This window comes from Chionomys nivalis, chromosome 26 (assembly GCF_950005125.1).
Source record: "Chionomys nivalis chromosome 26, mChiNiv1.1, whole genome shotgun sequence".
NCBI lineage: Eukaryota > Metazoa > Chordata > Mammalia > Rodentia > Cricetidae > Chionomys > Chionomys nivalis.
In genome coordinates, this window is record NC_080111.1 from 4,128,461 (window position 1) to 4,138,109 (window position 9,649).

Below are 9,649 nucleotides of genomic sequence, written 5' to 3' on the forward strand. Positions count from 1 at the left end.
CAGGAATGGAGAAAAGTGACACAGATCTTGGGTGTTGTGGGAACTCAGGAGATGGATCCCCAGAGCAGTAATTGAAGGTTTGAAGGAGGGCGCACCCCATGTGTGTTTAAAAAGTGATGCTGCAGGCTTTAGAGGGCGCTGCTAATGCTGCCCCCTCCACCACTCACCGGCCTGGCCACACTAGCGTCTGCTTTCACTCTCTGGACGTTCGTTTTAAAGATGAGCTTAGAAATATTAATATTAACTATCAATATTTTAAGTCAGTAACATGTTAAGCAGGTCCTAACGGGCCCCAGGTAGACGCTTAAGAGTATCTCGGGCTCATTTACTCTTTAGAGAAAGGAATTATCCGGAAAACATTATTCCTTTCCAGGCAGAGGAAGCTGGCAGTCAGTTGAAAGGGCAACCGAGTGAGCGTTCAGGAGCTGTGCTGTATCTCTGTGCTGTATCTTTGCCTCACGGGTCTTGCTCTTCCTCCTTATTAGGGCCATGAAAGATGCGCCTTGCTAATACTTGACAAGATACAAGACGAGAGCCTTATCAACGCGAAAAACAGTGCCCTGCAGACGTGAGTGTGACAGCCACGCATAACCTGAGCCCAGAGTCATACTTTATTTTCCTTATTCTTCGGGGGAGGGGGGTGGCGTCTAACATGTATACAACAAAATACGATCCTCTCCACCACCATTTTCATCCTCCAACTCCCCCAGATTCCTTCCTGATCACGTGTCTTTTTTTTCTTTTTTTTTAATACCCAATTAATCCATTACATCCAGTTTGTGTGCATGGATGTGGATCATCCAATGGGGCATGGGAACCCATGAGTGGCTCCGTCTGCCAAAAAGAATGACGCGCCCCCCTGCGGCTCCAATTTTTGTCTCCAAATAGCTCCCCAGAGAGGGGCGGGGCCTGGAGATCATCTATTCCATCTATGCTGGGATTTGGCTTCGGTTGATCTTGTGCAAATCTTACGCGAGAAATCTCAACTGCCATGAGCTCATGAACGCCATGACCGTGTCGTGTCCAAAAGACAACCTGCCCGGCTCTGCCCCATCCTCTGGCCTTTCCGTTTTCAGCATCGTCTCTGAGATGGCCCCTGGGCCTGGGCCTGTGGGGGAGGGGTGATAAAGACTGTTCATCTGGGGCAGGGCCGGAGTCATAGTGTTTATCCAGCACACGGCAAGAGCCTGCCCTGTGCTAGTCTAGCTCTGAGAAGCAGAGCAGTGAGTGGTGCCAACAAGGCCGCGTCTTCATGACGTTTCTGTGTGCGCCTCTGCAGCGTTGACTGGAGATCCACGGTCTTCAGTAGAGCCCTTATTTTGATACAGCTTCTCAGGGTTTGCAAGTTCTTTGCTCTCCTTACCGGCGTTCTCTGGGCTTCATTATAAATTTAGTGAGCTTTTAGGAAAACCGTGTCTGGGCTTACGAACTGACATATTTGGGGAAACTGTTTGTACTAGGTATTCGCCTTATGTAGTCTGACGCGAAAACAGCACACTTATAAGTCAGGTTCCCAGAATGCATTTGAACAGCGTCTAAGCTATTTGTTGCAATTATATTTTAATATAATTCAGTGTAACCCTCAGTGTGAACGATCTAAAAGCTGCTTCTTTTTTTTTCCATTTTGGGAAATTACTTATGTGTTTGTTCTAAAGGCAAAGAATATTAGTTTTTTTTTAAATTTAAGACTATTAAAGGAAACGGCACAATATTCTGAGGGCGACACTCTTTTATGAGGTCCCGTAAACCAGTGAGACATCTATGAACACGCAGTAATAAAAAGATCTGAGAGTGTGTATTAATACCGCTCACCCCAATGGACCGTGCGAAACAGAGTCTCAAAGTAGCCAGTGCAGAGCCTTCCACAGAATGCAGCAGAGCTGGGATCCCTCTGGCCTTCGCACTACCCCCAGATGGCTTACGATGTACACTGTTTATGAGGCTTACAGAGAGATCTTGGCCCAACGCATAATAATAACTTGGTCATTTATACCTGAAAAAGTTATGCCCAGCACTGCTTTTTCTTCAAAAAAAGTAACCATGTACTATTTGTAGATCCTTAAGTACATCTTCCTTGCAGTGACATAGTTCTACATTTTTCTGTATTTTGCTGCCAATTAGTTTTCCTTTATGTCCAAAACCCGAGAGAATCATAAAGACAAAAGGCTTGTTTGGGCTCACAGCTGTGCATATTTCAGGTTAGGATTGGTTGGTCCTCTTTATTTTGCCCCGCCCTGAGCAGCTATCTTGACAGGGAACACATGGCTATTTCACTCAGGACAAAGAGGAACTGGGAAGGACTGGCGTCCTACAGTGCCATGCTCCAGTGCCCTGGAGATTCTCACTGGGCCCCGCCCTCACAGGCCATCCCCCGCCTCCACGAAGCCTCCTCAGGCACACAGCCTTTGGAAGATCCCAGCTCTCTCACTCACACGATGCTCGGTGCTGTCTTTCAGGCCTCTCCATATCGCTGCCCGCAATGGCTTGACGGCAGTCGTGGAGGAGTTGCTGGCCAAAGGAGCCTGTGTGCTTGCGGTCGACGAAAACGGTAAGTAGGAAGAATTAGCGGTCGCTACAGGGGGCGTTGGTTGAAGCCGGAGGAACTGGGAAAGTTAGGCACGGCTTAAGAGCCGGTAGGCGCTTCCTTCCCCTTGGAAGCCACTTATGTGTGAGAAATCAAACCCAGGTAGTTTGTCCTGTCTGTCTTCCTGCCCAGTGGGTTGTCTTCCTGTAGCCCACCATTGCTGCCCATGTTGCGTGTCAAAGAATTCCAGGTATAGCAAAGCCCTTTTCAGCTTGGCCTTGGAAATTCCGACTTACATACATTAGCAGACACTCCAGGGCTCCATGGGAAGAGATCTTCGCACACCGGTTCCTTCCTAGATCAAATGTTCTTGTAAAGTGCAAATCAGGACTCATATTTCTCATATAGAAAGTTGGGAAACGTGAATGAAATGTTTCTACTAGGGTCTAGGCTGGAGGTTTCTCCTGTCCTCTATGACTGGCCTTCCCCAAACGAGTTTATTCTTGTCAGAAGCCATCCACTCTGCCTGTTGCATTACAAGATCTATTGAATACCAGAATCCTAATAAATGGCCACCGTACGCACAATGCCCCTTAACCTTAGGAAGCAAAAGAGGAACTTCTGGATATATATGCATTAAGTAATTTTTGCAGTGATAGCTAAGTAAAGTATTCGGATGTATTAATACCACTCAATTAACTACTTATTACAGGTATTGGAGTTAGCAGCTCAGGCCTGTTTCTCCGAAGTAAGCAGTCATGCTGACATCTTAGCAGATGCTTTAGTTCTGTTCCCGCAGCCCCACGTACCCTAGCATGTCCCCTGCGCTCTCCCCAGCCCGGCTCGTCTAGGAAGTGCAGACAGTTCTTTCAACCCATCCCCTTAGCTTTCCCAGCTTATTTTCCTCATCTTTAGCCTTAAGCTTAGCATGAAGAAGCCCCCTGTTTCTCTCTGCGATGAGATGCTAGATTAAATGGGTGTTAACATGCTCTCAGGTGTATGCAGTCTGTATCTATGGATACAGAAGCTCTGTGCCAGGGGAGCCCGCCTCTCTCAGGGTTTAGCTGGGCCAATGGCGGGGGACGTTTGGAGATCACTTAGTACCCCGCTGCACTAATAGTCCCTTTACCAGTCGCTGCCCCTCCAGGAGTGGAACGTTAAGACACCTGACGCTCTTCACTTGGTTTCTCTCTGTAGAGACGAATAGTCTCTTCGGGGCTGAGAGTGCAGGGGGCCCTCATGTCTAGGAACAGGAAACGGCTGAGTTTTACCAGAACGGTTCCTCTGATTGACGGAGCAAGCTCACTGCTCACTGTGGAAGGGGACCTTGGGGTGGGGCAAGGATTAGCAAGTCCGTCTGGAGAGCAGTGTGTTCCTCCGGCAAGTGCTGAGGTCCTGTTTCCTGATGAGTGTCTGAAGCCTCAAGTCTGAGTGACAGAGTCACACCACCTAATTACGGCCCACAGGGCTTCGCCCCACATTCCTGAGAGCTCAGATTTGTGACTTTCGTTGCTGAGGTGACTTCTTTTTGAAGGGCTGTGGAAATTCCCTGAAATGGTCATGAAAGTATTAATTACTGACCTCTTCAAAGGGTTTCGGCCTTGCAGAATATGTACTTTCTGTGACGCGTATATAAAGCGCCATCAGCCACTGGTTTTACCCTTTCTGTTTGACACACACTTGCCATGGAAAGAGAGTCCCCCTCTGCCAGGTCTGCGGCTCATGGTGTGTGTTTGCTGACAGTGGGACCTCCCCACTTGGATGTCCTATTGCTAGTTTTTGTGGCTTGTGTCCCCAACCTCCCTCCCTTCCTTGCTGTATGTTTCTGTTCTCTAGATGAAGGCTGGAATCCGCTAACCGGGGGAAAACACTGTGCTTTTCTGTAGGCGTGTGAGCCCAAACCCAAAACTAGAACCTCCGCGAAATGTCGTGTCCTCCCTGTCCCATGCCAGCCTCACCCCAGCATGACTTGTGGGAAGTAACTCCTCTTAGCTGGCATGAATTCTAACTCAACATGCATCTCCTCTCGTAAGGTTGCGGGAGATGTACTGTGGACCGCCATACAGCTCTGGACCCTCCGGACTAACCTCTGCCTTGTCTGCATTTACGCCCAGGTCATACCCCGGCCCTCGCTTGTGCTCCTAACAAAGGCGTGGCTGACTGCCTGGCCCTCATTCTGGCTACCATGATGCCCCTTTCTCCCTCCAGTGCCATGACGGCTGTCAACCTGGGTGGTCTTAGAAAGGACAATTGGAGCAGGACGACCCTCTCCAACCTGGGTAGCGGGGTCAGTCTGAGCAGTGACCACGTGGGCTCCGAGGACGGGTGTAACGAAAACGATTCCGACTCAGAAACATTCTAACCGTGGACCGTAGAGGCGCGTCCTCAGCCGCCTGGAAGCTTGAATTCCAGACTTACGCTGTATCCGAGTATTTGAGACCAAGCTTCCGGAAGCCAGCAGACGAGGAACCAGTCTAGCCAAAGGAGGGCAGCTAGGCTGTAGGCTGAAGCACATGCAGATAGACCTGGTTTCTGGTTTGCTTCCTATTTTCTTTAGGTCTGAGGTACTTCTGTGAAAGTCCTACCTCTCATTTTTAAGTGAGGAAAATTTCTAAGTGTTGAATCCTTTGTCTTTGGGGATCACGCAACAGAGAGACAAACGTTCAGCCTAAAGATTTCCTTTCTCTCACGTATTCGCCAGTGAGTTCCATGGTCTGCCAAGCGACATTCGTGTCCCCTGGGAGGAGAGGGAAGAGGGGCTAGGAAATGCCCGCACCCTCTTCCCAGTCTGTTTACTTCCTCACTAGAAGCCAAAGGTCAAAGTTAATCTTCAGGCGTAACGCCTATGATCATCTTCTTAAGGGAGTCCACCTGACCCTGCTTCCTCCTAGGAAGTGTGTAAATACATACCGCAACCTCTTCCCAGGATCTTGGTTAAAGTTGCCAGATGAATGTGAACGTTGACCATGCTTTCTCGTTAGACACAAACAAAATAGCACCCAGGGCTCTCCTTAAGAAACCTGTGAGTAATTTTTCAATGGAGTAATGGATCCCAGATTTAGCCAATAACATTTCAGGTGAAATTATACCGTGCCAAAACTTGAAACAATATGCAAGTCAAATAGGAAATCACTGTCTAGCGAGCTTGCTCGTAAGCGGAAATGCTGACTTTGGTAAGGGCCTCAGGGCCGGCACTGTCCTTCCACGGTAGACTAGCAAGAAGCGCTCAGTCGAGGTGGTGGCCCAGGAGTAACCGTGCGCTCCCGTGAAAGGGAACCAAGGAGACGGGAGCAGAAATGGCTGGTGTAGAAGCGCAAGCTGATTGCCGGTTATTTGCTAACGAAATCAGCATTGTGAATACCTGTGTCTGCTCCCTCTGCCAAAGCTTCTAGGTCCAACGGACCCCGCCCTTCACCTGGAACAGCTGCACAGAAAGAAGAATGAGACTTTGAGACTTACACGCACATCCTTACACGCACGCGTGCAAGTGGATGCGTGGGCTTCATCAGCCCCGCTGCCCATGAGGACCAAAATGCTTCCACCTACAACGGGAGAGTTTGAACTTTTTTTTTCTCTCTAAATGCAAGTGGGAACCGTAGTAACTTTTCTATGGGGTTGAAATGTAATCATTTTTTTGCATACCGGTCTTTCCTGTATTTTATATTTCAAATGACATGGTTTTCTAGCCGATGGTTTGACATTTGTAACTGATGCCCCGATGATGTGTTGTCCACGGGTTTGGGTTTTCGTTTTGTTCTCAAACCAGAGAATATGTCTGTATACTTTGATGTAAATGTGTTTATATTTATTTGAAATGAAACAAATGCTGAGAAAATAGCCACTGTTTAGGCTCTTTCTCTCTGTCTCTCTCTGTCTCTGTCTCTCTCTTGTTGCTATTTACCTTATTTAGAATAATAAAATAAGTGGGAAAATACCCCTGCCTCTGGGCTAGCCGATAGCTCTGGGGTTAAACCCAGCATTTCCCACGACTACCAGCTGACCCTCAGGTTTGTTCCTTGACTGGTCCCATGCTGTTGTCAATCAGAACCCTTCCACAAGATGAAAACGGGTGTAGCTGATCATGCACACGAAGGCAACCCAAGGAAAGACCCGGAGGCTGCAGAAACGACACCCAGAATGTCTCATGATTCTGAGACTTAACGGGAAACAAGGCCAAGAAAAGGAATTAAAACCAAACACAGAGACGCGAGACGCAAACCCAGGCGCTGTGCTCCGCTCACTGAAGGTTCAGAAGAGACATCCGCAGCGCTGGGACACAGCTTTCCAGGGTTAGAGCAGGTTCCGTCTTCGCCCTTGAATTTTCTATTGTATAGTGTTTTGCAGGGCTCGCTCACATCTGGATGAGACCCAGACAACATGCGTTATTGTTCCCACCAAGCTTGGGGCCTTTGCCCTCACTCTTTTCAATATCCTGGATTCAATTAAAATTCACGTTGGATGTTCACAAATGAGAACTTGTTCGGAAATTTTATAAAACTGATGTTGATTTCAGCAGGCAAATCTTGCACCAGCAACATTTTTTTTAACCTTCTCGGGGTGAAGGTGTGATGAACCCCTCCATCTGTTCTTTTGGTTTGGAGCAAGTGTGTTTTTAACACGTGGACAGAGTGCTAATGAGCAGCAAGGACCTCACCGTTAGGGAACCCCCGCAGATTAAGGGGAGCGCTCCTGCTGAAGAGGCGTGATGGGCTATGCTGTCTTCTTCCAGAAGGGAGTGGAAGTCTTGCCGGGCTGGCATTTAAAGCAGGAAATGAAATGCCGGTATTGGTAGTTGATGCAGTAGAGAGAAAGGGGGTTGCTTCAGCAAAGCAATGTCCTAGCAGGAACCACTGTGGCCATGGAGCCCTGCTGGCCTTCCCTGGCTTTTTCTGATGGAGGAAAGACAAGGAGCCCAATGCAATCAAGCTTACAAAGAGAGCCATTCTTCTGAGTTGGCCTGTCTGTCTGTCTGTCTGTCTGTGTCTGTCTTTCTCGCCTTCTCTGGTTCTGTCCCTCCTCCCCGCCCAACAAGACCAAAAGGGTTTTTTTTGGTTTTTTTTTTTTGTTGTTGTTTTGTTTTTTTAAGAAATAACTTTTTAAAAACCTGTAACTTCTCTGGATTTCAGTTGTCTTGTGCATGTTTGCGACATCACTTTCTGGGGGATGGGAGGGGTGTTTTAGTAGCGTCTGAGTCGCTCAGTGCTTTCTCCTAAACGCATGGTTTTTAGATTGTATGTTCGCCCACCGCCACAAGGACCGTGTCTGATTGCACTTACCTGTCCGCTGGTGTCTGCCTATCTCTGGTAAATTCACGGCTATCTCCAAATCGCCTAAAAGTCCTAGCAAATCATAACTCAGGGGATTTCTATTCGTCACTACTAAAAGGGCACCACAGTATGTTTTGGTACGTTGGGCAGTAAACGTCCTCTTGGCTTATAGCCCCGTTGCATTAGAACAAGGACACCGAAGGATTTGTCGCACATTAGTCACGCTCACGCTAGTGAGCAGCTGGGTCTGTGCAACCATTGCACTGCTGAGGAACTCATCCGTTGTGGTCTTGGGTCACGATGTCAGAGTGCCTTTTATATTTGTATATCCTGGAAATGTTCCGTGAGACGCTTTGTGTCTTTTCACTCGAGTGTTACTGGAGCAATATGATCCCAGGGAGTTTTTGTCTTTTTTTTCCTTTCAATGTCTCCTTTTCCTATTTCTCCCCTTCTCTGCTTTGAAACGAAGATGCTGAAGTTTTCTATAGGAGTTACGTTTGGCTCTGTCATGCTGAGATGCTTTCTCCGCACAGGGCTGTCAACCATAGGTCAGTATTATAGAGGAGCAGCGTTCTAAGATAGTGACAATCTGAGCGTGCGCGTAGAATGTAATTCCGTGTGTTTCCTATGCAGTGATCTGAAGAGTCGATGCAAGCATCTTCTGTGTAGTAGGTTTGTCTGCAGACGACGCTGTAGCATGTGCAATATATCCTTGCCAACATGTTGTGCCAGTGTTGCATTTTGTATAACACGTTTGTAACAGCATAAACTGTAGTGTGATGATTTCAGTGGGATTTTTGTCTGTACTTTTTTAAAAATGTAAATCGGACTTGAATGACTCTGGTCAATGTCATGGGTGTAAAAATGAGGAAAACGGCTTTCGGTTCAGTGAAGGACTTTGAACCAGTCTGAATCTCCCCAAGCACAGTTTATACTTTGTAACTACTGAGTGCTCTCGCAATGGAATGAAGTACTTACCTGTAATATACTGTGGACCTGCATTCAGATGGTTATTTTTGCAAATAAAAACGGTACAAATATTGTTGCAACTCGTGTTCTCTTCCATTTCTCAGAGGTGTGCTTTTCCAGATTATGCTAATTCAAATCTTTGCTCCCTAATTCCAAACCAAATTAATTCTGGAAATAATCAAGGAAGCAGCGTCCAGATTTGCTGTTTATGCTTACATGATCATACCTAAAGGAAAGACTCGAGCCTATGTGCTATGTTCATTATAGGTATGTATCCCCCCAACATTTTTCATAGGGAAGTTCAGCTGAATTATAGCCAAAGTCGTGTGTCAGCCAGAAGCAGAAATCCATGCGATTATGGGGCCCATCAAATTTGACACAGTAGCTTCGATTGAGGTTGGAGTCGCTATTAACGTCCTTGCGGTGGGAGGGACGCGTAGTAAGTCGCATCTGTGGCACAGGAGGAAATGACGCAGGTTTCCACACTTGCACAACCTCCTGTCTGCACAACTATCTCCACTGCCATGTGTGGCCCGGCCAACGCGCTATCCTTAGAGGTGGTGTCCAGTCTGCTTCTGTCTGTCCTGTGTTTCTCCCTGGATTATCAGCTTTGAGGACAGTCCCCGGAAAAGCTGAGGGACAAGCCTAATGATGATGTCTCCAGTTACTGAGAAAGGTTCAGGGTGTGTGGCTTGGCCCCGTTCCTCCAATTACAGCGTCACAGGATATATCATCTCAGTTCTTACAGACCAGTTCTGTACCTGGCTTTTTCTTTAAGGAAGCATTATTTCAGAGATGTCTACAGCCTGCTCAGGTTTGCAGAGCTAATGATATGAGCGCACGGTTTATGCCTCTCTGCTCTCTCTCCCGTGCCATCCTGCCATAAAGG

At 47.5% G+C, this 9,649-nt stretch overlaps 1 protein-coding gene across 1 annotated transcript in view; it reads left to right on the forward strand.

Annotated features, from left to right (window-relative positions):
• Nucleotides 1-8,832, forward strand: part of Ankrd44 (ankyrin repeat domain 44) — a 205,342-nt gene extending 196,510 nt beyond the window's left edge. The window contains 3 exon segments of the mRNA XM_057758516.1: nt 486-568; nt 2,457-2,548; nt 4,639-8,832. Of these exon segments, the coding sequence (XP_057614499.1) occupies nt 486-568; nt 2,457-2,548; nt 4,639-4,886 (423 nt within the window). The 3' untranslated portion in view covers nt 4,887-8,832.
• Nucleotides 8,833-9,649: the final 817 nt, after the last annotated feature.